The sequence below is a fragment of the Pelecanus crispus genome, chromosome 1, assembly GCF_030463565.1.
Source record: "Pelecanus crispus isolate bPelCri1 chromosome 1, bPelCri1.pri, whole genome shotgun sequence".
In the NCBI taxonomy this organism is placed as follows: Eukaryota; Metazoa; Chordata; class Aves; order Pelecaniformes; family Pelecanidae; genus Pelecanus; species Pelecanus crispus.
The window spans coordinates 195196323-195212533 of record NC_134643.1 but is presented as its reverse complement, the minus strand read 5'-3'; the positions used below and the strand labels follow the sequence as shown (position 1 = coordinate 195212533).

The 16211-nt window shown below is 42.9% G+C and overlaps 2 protein-coding genes across 2 annotated transcripts; one reads left to right on the top strand and one right to left on the bottom strand.

Annotated features, from left to right (window-relative positions):
• Positions 1 to 273: 273 nt before the first annotated feature.
• Positions 274 to 9376, top strand: MED4 (mediator complex subunit 4). Its single transcript, XM_075719001.1, has 7 exons — positions 274 to 362; positions 2741 to 2807; positions 3169 to 3339; positions 3714 to 3771; positions 4748 to 4834; positions 5581 to 5712; positions 8625 to 9376. Exons 1-7 carry the CDS (start codon positions 274 to 276, stop codon positions 8795 to 8797), a joined length of 777 nt encoding a protein of 258 aa, XP_075575116.1. The 3' UTR covers positions 8798 to 9376.
• Positions 9377 to 11468: 2092 nt separating this feature from the next.
• NUDT15 (nudix hydrolase 15) lies at positions 11469 to 14786 on the bottom strand. The gene is made up of 3 exons (XM_075710111.1): positions 14635 to 14786; positions 14318 to 14508; positions 11469 to 13411 (listed from the first exon to the last, which is right to left on the bottom strand). Exons 1-3 carry the CDS (start codon positions 14784 to 14786, stop codon positions 13266 to 13268), a joined length of 489 nt encoding a protein of 162 aa, XP_075566226.1. The 3' UTR covers positions 11469 to 13265.
• Positions 14787 to 16211: the final 1425 nt, after the last annotated feature.

Below are 16211 nucleotides of genomic sequence, written 5' to 3'. Positions count from 1 at the left end.
CTCCCCCGGCCGCCCCGCCCCGCCCCGCCCCGCCCCGCCCGGCCCTGCCCTCCGCTCCCCTCCCCACCCCCTCGGCGCCCCGGGGCCGCCGCTCCCCCTCAGTCCCTTCCCGCCCCGCGGCTGCCGGGCCGCGCTGCGCATGCGCCCGGGCCGGCTGCAGCCCGCACCGCCGCCGCTGGGGGCGCTGCCGCCCGCCCGCGCGGGGCCACCACCGCCGCCACCGCCGCCGCCGCCGGGGGGTGGTTCTCGCTCGGGTCCGCGCCCGGGATCGTGATGGCGGCGGCGACGGGGGGAGGTGGGGAGCGGAGCAGCACCCGGGATCGGCTGCTGGCGGCGCTGGAGGATCTCGAGCTCTTGGCCAGGTACCGCGCGCTGCCCCCCCGCCCCCGGCGTCCGGATGGGACGGCCCCAGGCGGCGGCGGCGGCGGCGGGGAGGGGGTGCTCGGCGCTGTACGTGCGCGGAGCCTCCGGCGGGGGCGGAGAGAGGAGCGGGTGCCCCTGGGCTTGGGCTGGGCCTGGCCGGACCCCTCGCCGGGCTGCTGGGCGGGAGCAGGGCCCGGCCCGGGTACCGGCGCCTTCCTGCCCCCCTCCGCCCCCGGGCCGGCTCCTGCGGGAGGAGCGGGGCTGGGGCTGCGCCCGGGGGGCTTGGTCCGCCCCTGCGCTCTGCCCCGCGGCTCTCGCCCGAGCGGGAAGGCATCGGCGGTGCTTCATTTCCTATTTTCAGAGCAGCAGGCGAGGTTCCTTATTCTTCCACTTGCCTTTCTTTCTGGGTTGACACCTGCATTTCCTGTGAAATGCACCCATACGCACCCAGCGCCCGCCCCCCCCCCCCCCGACTTTAGGCTTTTTGTTACTCACTAAAAATTATGTTTAAGTCAGAAACTTGTAGATGGTGGTGCATGACTTAAGCTGTTCTGGTCACTGCCTGTATTAGTGTTAAACTCACTCAAAGTAGGCTGCAGAGCTCGTCTTCGGAGTGATATAAATGCTCAGATACTTAGTCCCATGCTCTCGAGGCTGGACCGATAAACCCTCGTCCAAATTGTCCACCATGTTGTGGAGGCACAGCTGGCAGTGCAGTGAAACTGGTTCCTAATTATTTTCCTCCTCTCGAGGCAAACAGGAGCTTAGGAAAACTTTTTCAGAGGGAATAACCAATGCTATCTATGTGGCTGGCTCACTCTGGATGATTACCACTGGTAGGACAAGGAAAATATGTTGGCCAATTGCTCTTGTTGTTTCTGGTTAGGTTTTATTTTCAGATTTAGATTTTATTACGATATATGGGCTGCTGGAGAACATGTGTTTGCGGGGGGAGAAGAGGCTTGCTCTTTATCTAAACTTTTTTTTTTTTTTTTTTTTAAATCTTGGGACTAATATTCTACCATAATGTATCCAGAGCAACCCTTAGCAGTGTTTAGTGAATCTTCCTGTTGATCAGCAAAGCGTTGCAGCACTGCGGAGCTAGGCCTTTCACAGTCCTGGTACTGGTTTGGTGGTAGAGGCAAAAATTAAGCAACATGTCTAATCTGTAGCCCTTGCATAGTTTTGAATCTGTGTGTTATCCAGCTAACACAGGACAGAATTACAACCCTCCATGACATCAGCCTTGATGGTGGTAGTTGACCTACTTAGAACAGATCTTACTTGCTACTGCTCAGTGTTGGTCAGGTACAATAAATCTTTAGTGGTAACAACAAGTTTCTTTATTCTCTAATTGTTTTAAATTATTTTAGTGTTCAGGAGTGACCAAGAGACATAGACCAGGATGCTATCTAGAGCTTTACTGGTGGGGGGCTTTTTCAGACATTTTGAAAAGTCCCTTTTTTTATTTTAAGGTTCTGGCTCTGCTGCTATATTAGTCGTCCATCCCACTTGAGCTGTTTGCATTGGACCAAGCAAAGAATCAGTAGTGTCCCAAAGACAGGACAGTGTCTTCAGATAGACAGTTACTCATGCGTAGTGTTGAGCTGCCATCCATAGCCTTAGAAGCCAAATAAGTTTGCTAAATTACAGAAAATGCCTTTTTGCTTCATGGTCTTGTTTAGTGAGTCCCCTCTGAGGTTCTTGATGGCTTTTAAGAATGGTGGCAAAGTAAATGGTGTACCTGGAAGTGTGATCAAGAGATTTGTTTGAGAAGCACTTCTAACCTAGCACTAGAATATGACTAGTTTTTTGGTATTTGTGTGTGTTTGATATACAACTGATACACCATTGTGGAAATGCTCTTTGTTATAAAAGTAGTTTCACAACAAACTTTTTAGGTGTTTGAAAGCGTAGATTAATTGCTCTAAACCCAAGTGTGAAACTTACTCTGTTGGGAAAAAATGGAGGAAAAGTAGAGAAGTAAAATAGTGAAGAGGATTTTAATGCCCTCTTGTAACAAAGAAAGGCAGTAAAAGTAGGATATGAATGCATTTCATTGTGCTGTTTCTTCTCTCAGCTTCTGCTTATGCTTTATGTAGTGCAGCAGGAACTTAGCACGTTTCATGAGTACAAATACACGAGCACTTCATGAGCTCAAAGAACAAAGAATAAAACGTGCTCTAATCGTGAGACTATTCACAGAATTACTCTTAGTTGAGAAATCCCTGCCAACACTGTACTATAAAACTATAAAATACTAAACTCCATGAATACTTTTGTAATGATATCAATACTCTGACAATTTTGGGGTGACTTGATGTAATTTACAAATAATGCCCTAGAAAATTGTGCAAACACAGAGTTTTCCTTTCAGGGAACTAATTGAAATTTTGGCAATTTCAAGAAACCAGAAGCTTCCACAACCAGGAGAGGAGAGCCAGGTAAGCTGACTTTCTAAACTGTGTTTCTTTGGGTAAGCTCAATGCTTTACTTCTATTTTTTTTTTCCTTTTTTTTTTTTCTTTCTTTCTCCCTTTGTCCTTGCCTATACTCAGGCTAACGGTGATGATGAGGTTTTGGCCCCACTACAAAGGCATTCTTGGTCCTCGTGTTGTTGTTTGATTGTTTGTGCGCTTGTTGCATGCTTCATAAGCTGTTTCTGCAAACAGGAAGAAATTTTGTTTCATTTTTCATGCAAACAGAAATACTCCTGTGGATGTCAGTTGCTCTGGTTTGCAGGATGACTGAGGGTATGTTGTTACTCTAGCTAAATTAAAAGTTCTACAAAACTCTTGTTCAATAGATCCTGGAACTGCTGATTCAGAGAGATGGAGAGTTTCAAGAGCTAATGAAGTTGGCAGTTGATCAGGGGAAAATCCATCATGAAATGCAGCTTTTGGAAAAGGTAGTAGAAAAGAGGGATAATGATATTCAGCAGCTGCAGAAACAACTAAAAGAAGCAGAGCACATACTGGTAAGTTCATAATGATGTGTTTGCTTTTGAGTATCTACTTGTGAAAAAGGTGGTTCTGGAGAAAGTGGTGTTGTGTTAGTTTGAGAAGATTTAAATATTTAAAACTTCATAAGAGCTTAGTGGTTTGGGTTTTTTTTTTTTTTCAGTAGTCAAATACTGTTTAGTTATCATGGTATTCAGTTTTGTTTTATAATGCTAATTTTCTTCCAAACCTACTTTACTTCTGTATATTTTGAAAATGTTCACTGAATAGTTTCTCTCTTAAAATGCAATTAAATGCAAGGGTTTATTCACAGAGATGACTTTATGTAGAAGTTTACATATTAAAGATACATTGAAGGTTTGGTTTAGTTTGTTGGTTTTTTTACAACTAGGCAACAGCTGTTTATCAAGCAAAGGAAAAGCTGAAATCAATTGAAAAGGCAAGAAAAGGTGAGTATCCATGATTGTACATTACATAAATGCAGTTGTAAAGAAAGTTGCTAGTGAGCTCCAGTTAGGGTTATTTTATTTTTTTTAATTCTGCTATCACAGATTTTTGGATGCTTTGTGTGTAAACAAATTTCCCTTTCATTATGAACCAATAACTATTTCCTCAGAATAAAGGCAAGAATTAATTCTTTTTTGTGGCAAACGTATCTTAATATTAAACTTGAATTCAAGTGACTGAACACTCTTCTTGGACTGATAATACTATATCTGATTACCTAAGTGTCTCTCACCAAATTGCCTCAGTAGGTCTGCCGAGGAAAAGGAGAGAATGTTTGTGTGCATGTGCGTTGTATTTGAAAGACTGAGTAGCTGGTGATACTGGTTTGTACATGTAGCAATTCCTGCTATTCTGTGGTACTTACCAGGCTAAACTGACTCTTGTGTGGTTTGGTTTTTTTTTTTGTGGGAGGCATTTTCTTGTGGGTTTTTTTTTTTCAGTGTCTTTTATCATTTTGTTATACCTCTTTCATGTATAAAATCAAGGAATTTCATAAAGTTTCTATTACTGTAATACAGGCACATATTTGGAAGGACTGCTGCATGTGTGCTATACAATTACTAAACAAAAAAAAAAGTTCTTTACTACAGAAAATGCCATAACAAAGCAGGTGCTGAAGTTGTCTTACAAATTGTGCTGGCAAGTACAGTGCCTAAGAGATTGGTTTGTGTTTTTCACAAGGTTGAAGGACTGTTGACATTGAAGTTGTACTGAACTTGTGGCTGTAAAATCAGTTCACTACGAAGCTTGTCCTTGCCTAATCTAAGAATCTGCCAAGCAGTCATTGCATTTGAAGCATGCTCTTAATGTTTGACAAAATTACATTCCCAGTCTTTTTGATATTAGTGTCTAATATTCTGAAATAATTGAATGATGCAATCTCTTGAGAATATAGTAATTTTCCTTCCGTTTTTCCAGGTGCTATTTCCTCTGAAGAAATAATTAAATATGCCCATAGGATCAGTGCTAGCAATGCTGTTTGTGCCCCTCTGACATGGGTACCAGGTAACTATCATGTTTATGACGATAGAGTTTTTTACAATAAAGCATGGTCAGTATCTGTTCTTCTGATGCTTTTATATAGTGAAAAACACTGCGGTTTATTAGAGTAACATTGTTTTCAGCTGTTATATCTAATATTTTCAACAAAAATGGATATGCAAAGTCCTGTAGACTTTACGTACATTTTCAAAAGGCTGTGAAACTGCGTGCTTCCATTACTGACTGGCCTCCTCTGCTCTCCTTTGTTTGCTTTTTTCCCTGAATGTTGGCCCCAATTACAAGTTAGAACCAGGTATATTAAAGACTCTTCATGTGCTTGGTTGTGTTCCCTCCTGCCCCTTATAATATTCTTTACAGAGGGTGTTAGTATCAGAAGCAGGGTTTTCCCTATGTCAGGTTTCAATTTTGGGAACTATCCTCCTTGCCCAAAATGAGAATGTGTTTTTTCCAATTCCTGTCCTTGCTGTTTAGCTGTGAAGTAGCAGGGAGAGCAAAGATATCTTCTAAACATGGGTTTTTTGTTTGCTTTTTTTTTTTTTTAAATCTGCTTTTTCTGCTGAGTTTGAATGAACAAAGAAAGTTGAAGTGAAAGACACAGACTTGGATTTTAACAAAACAGGTGTGATGTTCATTGCTGATCCAAGCAATCACAGTATGGGTTTTTTTGTCAGGAAACTAGACACTGAAGAAGGTCTGTGAGACAATTGTTAAATATTTAAAAACATTTCTTTGCTTTTCTTTTTTTAAAGGGGACCCACGTAGGCCATATCCTACAGATCTGGAAATGAGGAGTGGTCTCTTGGGTCAGATGAACAACCCGTCCACCAATGGAGTTAATGGACACTTACCAGGGGATGCACTTGCAGCAGGCAGACTGCCAGGTAAGAGAAACTTGGTTTTGTTTTGCTTTTCTTTATTCTTTTTACAGTCATAACAATTATATGTTTCCCTTAGCTAAGGCAAATCACGAGTTAAAATAATGAAAATTATGCATACTGTTGTTCCCTAGCAGTGAAGATCTAGTAAATAAAGTTAACAATTAGAAATTGCATAATTTTATTTTATGCTAAGTCATGCTGCAGATACTACAACTAAGTCAATATAAACAAAATTCAGTTAGTTACCCTTCAGTTCACTTATTTTAAATTGCTGTAACTTAAGTGATATCAAATCATATTAAAAAGAAGCATTTTCAAAGCAAACTTTTCTTAGCAGTGATGACAAAGTGTGGAATTGTGAAAGCTGTATGCAGATGAAAAGGCCCGTGTTGTTATCCCCTACCTTCCTTTAAATCTACGCTCTATATAGCAAGACTCCTTGATTAGAAGTTCTGTATTGAAAAGACATTGCAAAGGACAGCTGGTGAGGTAGTACCTTGAGTGTTGGAAGTGAGCTTTAATCCCTTAATTGCTTAGTGAAATGGGTACTTCCACTGACTTTAGTGGGATTCATTCATTCATGCTAAAATAGAATTTAGCAGTAAATTACAGTAACTGCATCTAGAATTCAGTGGTTCTGTACCTGTGCAGCATTAATCTACCATGGTTAGAGTAAATTGTGGAAAAATTCTTAGTTTGGATTCATAGGAGATCTGTAACAGTTCTTACCTGTCTGTTAAGCCACTTGTGGGTGCTATGGAAAGCTTGTTTTCAAAAATTATACTGAATATATTAAAAAACCCCGTATTGTGACTCCATTGGCAAAACAGCGAACTTGAATTTTGTGTTTCAAATCACCTGTCTAATCCTCTTGTCACCTCTTAGGAAGTGACTTAAAGTTCTGCGTCATCTTGCTTTCTAAACCTCTGGCCTTGTATAAAATGGGTCAGTGAGCTGAATAGGATTGGGACCTTGACATCTGTCCGTAGCAACCCACCAGCGAAGTGCTGAGCATGGGCTCATGTATCTTTTCTGTTCTTTTGAAATATGGTCAGAGGAGATGTTAAGGTTGTGTCTTTCTCATGGAGTTGTTTTGGTAGAGCCCATTCTGGCTGGCTTCTCTGCCTTAGGGTACGCAAACTTGCTCCTTTTACTTTTGCATGCTGTCTCTGTAAGAACTGAAAGCCCACTCATTAGGACTTTTTCTTGAGAAGCTGGAAAATGTGGGATTTAAACTCCTCAAATAAAGTGTTAATTGAATCTAGGTCTTCTATGTCGGGGAAATCCTCTAATTACTAGACTGTCAGGTAAGAGGGAAATGTCAAAACTTCGTTTAAAAGAAAGTAGAGGCTGCCCCGGCATTTTGTGTAGGGATCCTGAATCTGTTGGTGTGTGGAGGCATGTCCTGAGAATGCTAATTATGGGATCTAGTCCTTTTAGAGACTTCTGCAGAGAGATGTCTAGTTACTCAGTCTGCAAGCCAGCCACTGGGCTGCGCGGTAGCCTCAAAACTTTGAGGCTCCTTAGCACACATAGTCAACCTGTTTTAACAGCGGACTGATTCCAGCATGGAAGCATGGTCACAGAATGTAAAACACTGGCTTACATTCTCAGCTGGTTCAAATAAAGTTGGTTAACTTCACTGCAGCTGGGATGAGACCACCTGGTAGTATTGTAGGTCTTCCTAAAGTGGGCACAGAACTGGCACAAAGGCTGCACTGTCCTCGCATCCGCTGGTGGGTCAGATTTGTACAGCTAGGTAATGCATCTGGTATTAGGAGACTGTGGCTGTAGTTTGTATGTGGAATCACGGGTGTCTGCAGACTTGAAAGATCAGAAGCTACAACATGTGTGGAGTCTGCGTGCTTCTGAGTTAGGCAGTACCTGAGTGAGAGTAAGTCTACCATATATAACCCGCTGCTTAGACAGTGCCCTCTTTCTGTGCTCAGAGTCCCACGTGGGTGGGCTTTTGTTCACTTCTGAGACTGCCTAATTATTTTTAATTCTTGCTGTAAGTGGGAGATAGCTGGTTTCTTCTGTGCAATAGACTTAGTTAGCTACAGTGCCTGCTAATAAGTGGAGAAGAACTGAAGCACAGCAGTAGGAGCATAAATTAAAAGGAAAGGAGCAGAAATGGCATATAGATGTGTACTGCAGCTTTGAAATGGGAGCCATTTTGGGGGCAAGGAAGGGAGAGACTAGGAAGTGTTGGGGGCGGGGAGGGTAGGTAGGTTGGTAGGGAGTAGAGTATGGGATGGCTTTGGAAGTAGAAGAGAAGAAACAGCAAGAGCTGAGAGAGGTCAGAGGCAACTGAGACTGGCCTGGCTGGGGCAGAGGGGTATTCCTGCCTCTCAAGTATCTCTGTGGCCCTGGTTTTGTAGTAGGACACTCTTCTCCTTTGCACTTGATGCACCATATTTGCTGTTGGAAAAATGTTGGTGTTTCAGCCAAATTTGGATAAAACCTTTTACTCTGAATTTCTGTGGTCTACCTGAATGCTTTTGGTTTTTTGTTTGGTTTTTTTTTTTTAAAAAATCTCGTGTTTTAATCTATTTTTGCATACTGGCAGAGGGTGACCGTTTTCATTACTGCCTGTGGTTGTGAATGTTAAGTCAGTTCAAACTACGTTTTGAAGATGAAAAGCTCTGTATGAATATATACTGTTTTGAAGTGGAGTTATGAGAAATCAAGAGCCACCTACATAAATGGGCCTCTCTGGCAGAGTAGGCTTTTGCAGTGATATCATGACGGAGCCATTCTATGTTTTCCAGCTGTTACTGGAGGGTTTAATCTGTCCAAAATTCAGGAAAGATTTTAAGATTTGTTTTCATTTTAAATTAGAGTTGTGGTTGAACTGTCTTGTTGAATTTGTTGGTGTACAAAGCTGATTGATTGATTATGCCCCTTTTTTCCAGATGTGCTCGCTCCTCAGTATCCTTGGCAGTCGAGTGATATGTCAATGAACATGCTACCTCCTAATCATAGTAATGACTTCATGTTGGAGCCTCCAGGACACAATAAAGAGAATGAAGATGATGTAGAAGTTATGTCAACAGACTCCTCAAGCAGCAGCAGTGACTCAGACTAGGTACAAGAGGGACAGTATCCCTAGTAGACCTTTCCTGTGGTGAAGGTAGGTTGGATGCTGTTCGTCACAAACTGCAATACCCTTTTGTTATGCTGGCGTCCCTGTGTAGGGAGAAGATAACAGCTGGCTCAGAAACAGGGTGACTAATTTAAAACCATGGACTTCAGAATTTTTTTTTCCAGTAGATGTTCAAGTAAAATGACTGGGAGCTTTCTGCTGGAGGAGAGATGTCAGATTTCCGGTGATTATGTAAATGTGTGAATGTGTATGTTTGCAAGAGACAGGCCTGTGTGTGTGTATATATATATATTTACTATACATTAGATGACAAAAGTTCCTGGGAAAAAAGGTGTAAGGGGAATCCCCTTGTATGTTAGTAACTTTACTCTTTTGATGATAGCCTTTTCTATGGCACAGAAATGAGGCATGAAATTTGTAATTTTAGTATCTTTTTTTGTTACTGCCTAAATCCATGTTCTTGATCATCTTGTGTGTGCCGGGAACAAAAATATGGCAATAAGGTGTAAAGAAAAAAAAAGTTTGTAATTATTGTAATATATCATGAATGATTTGTCATAAATAAACTCAGCTTTGATGTAACTTTGTTTCATTTTGCAAACTTAAATCTTAGATGAGTTATTGTGTAACTTCAGTACTCAGCACATTTTATCCCAGAATGTGGTTGAATTCTGATTCAGTTTCAGAAGTTTGTACTTCCATTTTCCCCTTTGCAAAATGCCAAGTCAGTATTAGGAGCAGCTGAGCAGTCAGGAACTGAAAGTCTGTCCTTTTTGGCTGAGCTTTATCTCAGGTACACACACAACTGGGCAGAGCCTGAGGCAGTGATGTAGAGAGCCCGTTTGCAAGACTTCACCAATACTTTGGTTAAGCATCTTGGGACCCTGAAGATGACACGCTTTGGGGCATGCTGCAGGTTCAGTGCCTTTCAGTTCAAAGTGCTCACAGATTCTTTATTCTTGTCACCTGTAATTTTTTCAGTTCTTTGAACCTGCTAATTTGTTTACTTCAGCAGTTGCATTTCCTGCCTCAGCTACAATGTTCTTTCATCTTTCCAAAGGCGCTTTCCTTGGCTTTCCTTTCCTTCTTGTGTTGCTTGAAGAGTCACTTTGACAGCTACTTTTCTCTTTCGTTTTCTGATTTGATCAGAGGGTTACTTATGCGAACTGTTGCTCATGGCAGTTACAGGTTTCTGCCCTGCAACGAGGCTTCCTGAAGTACAGATCACAATTCTCTCCACTTTTCCATTTTGTAGATTCCTCGTAGGAAGTATCTGATACATTAAGTACTTCCTCATTTGCTCAGACAGTCTTTCAAATACTGCTGTCAATTAATGCTGCCATGTATGACCAACATGTACAAATCCCATAAGGATGTAGAAATGAAAAGGACCTCTTCAGTCAGGTTGAATCACGTAATTCAGGGCAGTGTTTTTTGTTTTACAAGAGAAATGGGGAAGTTGTTTTTTTCTCAGCTGTTCCTTTTGGAAGTATTTTCAGAGTTATTAAAATTTCACCTCTATTTTGCAGTCTAAAGTTATTCACATACATGTATTTTAACCTTTATTCAGTATCATCTTTTCCTCTTCAGTGTTTACCCCCAATGTCTTCATAGAGAATTTCCTCTTTAATTCATGTTAATCCCAATACACCTGGCCTAATTAACCTTGCCTACCTGTTCTAGTTCACATTGTTTTTTCTTAAACATGTGTGATCAGAATCATACACAATATTGCAAAATGCAGTTTCTTAATGCTTTGTACCATGGGATTAGTATTTTCTTCCCTAAATGCCCCTCTCAACACATCTTATGACATAGCCACAGCTCCCTAGTCTCTTTTGTCTTCTCATTTATAAGGACATTCTCTTCTTGGAACGAAATTCAAATAGAGGTAATAAATGTAATGTACAGTCTGCCTAAAACTCTTACATGGCTATATCACGTGATTCACTAACTGAAATATAGTGGAAGTGGGTGATTGTTTCCAGACATAAATGACTGCTGCTTTTTCTGGGTTGTTTGCTAGTCTATTAAAGGATTAAATTAAATAGGACCAATGTGTTACATCTAAGAAATACATGAAAAGACAGCTCTGCCCCCTGTTCACTTAGCATAAAATCAGACTCTGGGTATAAGATGTGTCCTAACCAATTTTTTTTCCATCAGTGCTCCAAACTATATACTGTTCAGGAGTATTTTTCTCAATGCTGGATAACTATAATGACATTTTAGGTGAATTCTGTCTGTTACAAGCAATTTAGCAAACGACAAAGCGTTAACTTTGTGTTCTGTTTTTCAGTGGCTTAGATGTACACATAATAGATTTTCCTGTTTAGCGAAAGTACCAAAAATCAAAGTAAATATAACGTTTAGTTGAAAGGACTGAGTCTGGGCAGCTAAAAACTACTAAGAATCAAATTTTCTAGGGGGAAAAAAGTACAAATGCATGATATGTACAAAACAAGTTAGGGATTGCTGACAGCTGATTGCAGTAATGCACTGTAGTCATCTAATCAGTCCACTTAGAAAGGATACAGAAACCCTGACATATGGAAGTACTGTCTGTGCCCTCATTTCAGTAACTACTTGTATATTTACAACAGATAGAATGAATCTAGTCATTAATGGTAACAAAATATTTATTGCATGACAAACCATTTTACAGTGACCTCAGGTTTCCCATCAGGAGCTAGATGCCTTCTAAAATTTAAAATTGCTCTGCATCATTTTAATTTTTTTTTTATGATTATTTTTGGGACAGATGGGCAGGACATCTGTCAACTCTTCCTACAGCCTCTTTGTTGACAGCTGAATGGAATAATTTTCAATGTACATAAAGTGGCTTTCAGGAAGAAAATCTCCACTTTTGAGTAGAAAAAATAAGGTTTCTACAAAGACACAGTAGTAAAGGAATTTTCAGTGATATTTCCCATTTCAAAACTGCTTTATAACACTGTCATCTTTCTTCACTTCAGAGAAAGAGTATCTCTCCTAAGGGAAGTCGCACGTAGTTAATACTTCAAATTCTAAGCAGGAGGCTTGTGATTGCCAGTAGCATTCTTATACCTTGTATCACTCCGTCTGCTTCTCAGCGAAAAGAGCCATCTCCATTTAAGAAAATGTATGTGCAAAGTAAGGAAGAGCTTTAAACCCTTCAAGCTCATTTCTTTTAAGAACTGACAAGTCTAATTTGTAATTGCAGACAACCTTTCAATACTGTGCTTATGTTTTATTCAGAAGAAATTAAGGGTATCTCAGAACATTTTGTACAATGGGTATATCTAGACAAAACCTGTATTTTAAAGGAACCCTGAAGAGAAAAAAAGCCAGTTAGTGATTTTTTTAAAAAGTTATACCCTAAAATTAATTGCTCATGTCCTAATGACTACAGCTGGAAAAGAATCAAATTTGGTTACAGATTCTAGAAAAATGAAAAGTATAAACTCATTGTTTTAATATATATCTTTGCGTACTGTGATTTCATTCACTACCAATGTAATCATTTAGTGACACCAAACTGAAAATTAACAATTTTATCAAATCCCAGTAGCCATACAAAATTACACCCATCTGTGCTGTTTAGTACTGACAATCCTCTTCAGCCAAAAAGTATGACTGTCTGCCATAGAGGTACACCTATAAATGAGGTTAGTTTGTACAATGTTATTTTTGTCAGCCTAGTAGAACACTGTAGGTACCTCTCCGTTTAACTATTAAGAGTTTAGTGACATGATCAAGAATTAATATCAACTGCATAGATCTGGAACAATTCTGCAGATAAATTCTAATGTAACTGAGGCTGCAGACAAAACTCTGTAATGAAAGGAGGTGGGAAGAAGGGTCAGGGAATTTTCATTCCCTGCAACAAGCCACCACAACCTTTTCATGTTTAGAATACTCTGATTTTCAAGTATACACTACTCTCTGCAGGAGAACGAGGCATTGTCTGTAAAATGTGACTTTTGTTCATGACAGTATCTTAACTGAAGCTTTGAGACAAGGCTAAGTTTAAAAACTGGTCCAAGATTTGTAATTACAGGAAAGCAGCATGATAAACAACGTAGTTTTACACAGAAAGCATGACAGCGGTTTAAATAAATCAGTTTCTTTTGGGCCTGATGCTGCAACTGTTTCCAAGTGAATAAGCTTCTCTGACTAGTTCTGACTCCCAAAGGGCTGTTCATCTATATAAAGATTAACCAGATAAAACACTGTGAGTCTTCTATAAAAGAAAACATTAACTGTTAACCGCTAGAGCTAGAAATAGCTCTGGAACGGGAGACAACTGTCGTGTGAAATACGGTAAAAGCACTGAAACGTTTGGCATCTTTTTGGCTTCGGGAAGGGTAGTATTTTCATGCGGGCAGAGTGAGCACGATATATCCTTTTCTCTTTTACACCAAAAAAGCAGGTCTGTCCTTCAGTTTGTTACATAATGTGCAATTAGTTTTTACGTTAGTTGGTGACTTCCCGTGTACCCCTTTAGATGATCGAGCTCTTCTGTAAAAGGATTGTAACCTTGCTCTCTTAAACAGCGTAAGGCCCAGAACAGTTGATCTGCTGGAGGAAATTCATCCCATTTAACCCATTCCCAACCTGTAAGGGGAAAAAAAACAATAAGAAAGGGAAAAGCCAGAGTATAAAATCAATCACGTAACAATTCTGCCTCTACAAGTCTGGGTGGATTGCGTGCAAAATTACCAACACAAACTCAAGGTCTCTGTTGCATACGCAGTTATTTAAAATGTATTACTCTCCTCCCCTTCAGTCTAGGCCCTACTGGCGGTGCTTTCTCACATCTGCAGGGTAAACATAACCTGTGGCTGCTCCCTGACCTCGCTATGTCGAAGTGATGTGGGCACAAAGGGGAAAACAAAAACAACTGAAGCTAAAATGTGCTCAGATGTGCGGTTTCATAGAATCATAGAATTGTTTAGGTTGGAAAAGACCTTTAAGATCATCCAGTCCAACCATTAACCTAACATTACCAAGCCCACCACTAAACCAATTAAGGGTAGAGTAGCAACCCCACGCCTCCTGGCTTGGTGGCTGGATCACTTTTAATGAAAGTAAAAACTAGGAATCATTAAGATTGGAAAGGACCTCCAAGATCATCATTCCAACCATCAACCCAACACCACCATGCCCCCTAGACCATGTCCCAGAGTGCCACATCTACCCGTTTTTTGAACGCTTCCAGGGATGGGGACGCCACCACCTCTCTGGGCAGCCTGTTCCAATGCTTGACCACCCTTTCCGTGAAGAAATTTTTCCTAATATCCAATCTAAACCTCCCCTGGCACAACTTGAGCCCACTTCCTCTTGTCCTATCACTTGTTACTTGGGAGAAGAGACCGACACCCACCTCACCACAACCTCCCCTCAGGTAGTTGTAGAGAGCGATAAGGTCTCCCCTCAGCCTCCTCTTCTCCAGACTGTTTCGATACCACCGAGCCGGAGAACAGCCCCCGCTACGCCCCCGCCCCGCGGAGAGCCCCTCACCCTCGTTCTTGGCGGGCTCCTGGTTGCGGGGCTCCGCCCCCGGCTCCGCCTCGCCCTTCATGAGGACGGTGACGTAGTGGTAGCGCGCGGCGGCGCACACCGAGTTGACGGCGGAGGCGAAGCGCAGGTTGCGCAGCCGCAGCGCCGCCTCCTCCAGCGTCTCCCGCGCGGCGCACTCCGCCAGGCTCTCCCTGCGGGCGGGGGAAGGCACGGCCGCATCAGGGCCGGGCCGGGGCGGGGCGGGCAGCCGGCGGCATGCCGGCTGTGCGCGGCCCTGAGGGCCGCGGGGCGGGCGGGGGTGTGGGGGGGGCTCCTACCCGAACTCCAGGTGTCCTCCGGGGAGCTGGTAGGTGCCGGCCCCCACCGGGCCTTTCCTCCTGCCCAGGAGGACGCAGTTGGGGTGCGCGGGGCTGGTGACCACCACCCCCACGCCGATCCCGGGCCGCGGCGGCTGCGTCGCCTCCCCCATGACAGCCGCGGGCGCTCGGGGAGGCTCCGCTCCCCTCAGGCCCGCCGCGCGGGAAGGGGCGGGGGCGGCTCCTCCAATCAGGCCGCGACCTGCTCGTGGGAGGCCGTTACCCGGGGAAGAGGGGCGGGCGCAAGGTGCGCATGCGCGCTGGGGGTGGCGCCGCTGTGGGCCGAGGCCTGTTGTTGAGCGGGGGGAGGGCGGCGGCGCTGAAGCTGCCCGGGGCTGCCCGCCCCGCCGGGCCAGCGCTCACAGGCGGAGCCTGGAGGGGCGCCGGGCCCGGTACGTGACGCCTCTGCTCGGCCTCGCTGCCAGCAGTGCGGGGACGGCAGCTGTTACGTGTGAGGAGAGCAGTGAGCTTCCCAGGGAGGCTCGCAAGAGGGAGAAATACATGGCGAAATAGCTTTGCATTTCGTACCTCTGGTTGGTTGGTTTTTGTTCTTTTTTTTTTTTTTTTTTTTTTGGTCTCTGAATACAAAGGAGCTGAGGAGGTCGCCGAAACTTGAAAATGAGTATGTGCAGATGAGGGGCACCTAAACCCAACCAAACTGGCCGCAGCTCGGTTTCTTGGAGGTCAGGGTGCCAGCTGGTCTCTCACACCAGGTTTGTTCAGAACTTAAAAAAGTGGCCCCTTCTGGATTAGCCCACGGTTCCTGCTGGGTGAAGGGTCTGATGCTGAAGCGTCACTAAGAAATCATTAAAAAATAAACTACAGCCTTAGCGAAGCAGAGATCCAGAGGCAGAATAACAGTTCCTGACTGATAAGAAACCGAAAGATCTGCTAGCAAATGTTTACCTTCATTTTCACAATTTTTTATTATAGGAAGATAATTATGTATAATAGAAGGTACAAACTTTAATGTTCCTTACAAACAACTGCAAGATCTGTCAGATTTCCCCCTTCTATCAGCCTGTTGATCACAACAGGGATATGAAGTAGTGTTCCTTTGCAGGACTTTCAAACACCCTTTTGGTTTTGAAATACTTGTATACAGATGTTTGTATTTACTTACGAAGGTCGTAGGGCCAAATTGGCTGAAAATTAATCACTATGTTGTGCGGCATTAGTTTTCTGGCGTTAAATTGCCTGAACTAGCTCAGTATGGCATCAGGTGAATCCCAGTGTTGGCATGAAGGAAACGTCAGAGGAGTGTATGGCTGGGCATGCTAGAAGCAAGGCTGTTTTGTTTAGCTGTAATGTCAGCCCACACCCTCAATTACTGGCATTAGTAAATAAAAAAAAAAAAAAGTCTTGGGCAAATTGCCAGGCTAACTGACTTTTTGTAAACCAAACTCATTCAATCCTCCAGTACAGCTGGAGTATCTTAATCTCCAGATTAAACATCAGTCAGTTATGTCACTTCTGTATTTATAAATTAAGATGACAATGATCTTAGAAAAGTCTTATCAAAGAATTCCCCACCCACT

What these genes read in the sequence shown, in the direction of transcription:
- NUDT15 (XM_075710111.1), bottom strand. Translation starts at nt 14,786, where the DNA reads ATGGGGGAGGCGACGCAGCCGCCGCGGCCCGGGATCGGCGTGGGGGTG. An exon ending in GGAGGACACCTGGAGTTCGG is followed by an intron (nt 14,509 to 14,634) that starts GTAGGAGCCCCC and finishes CCCCGCCCGCAG; the next exon opens with GGAGAGCCTGGCGGAGTGCG. An exon ending in GGAGCCCGCCAAGAACGAGG is followed by an intron (nt 13,412 to 14,317) that starts GTGAGGGGCTCT and finishes TTCCCCTTACAG; the next exon opens with GTTGGGAATGGGTTAAATGG.
- MED4 (XM_075719001.1), top strand. Translation starts at nt 274, where the DNA reads ATGGCGGCGGCGACGGGGGGAGGTGGGGAGCGGAGCAGCACCCGGGAT. An exon ending in AAGAAGCAGAGCACATACTG is followed by an intron (nt 3,340 to 3,713) that starts GTAAGTTCATAA and finishes TTTTACAACTAG; the next exon opens with GCAACAGCTGTTTATCAAGC. An exon ending in TGCAGCAGGCAGACTGCCAG is followed by an intron (nt 5,713 to 8,624) that starts GTAAGAGAAACT and finishes CCTTTTTTCCAG; the next exon opens with ATGTGCTCGCTCCTCAGTAT.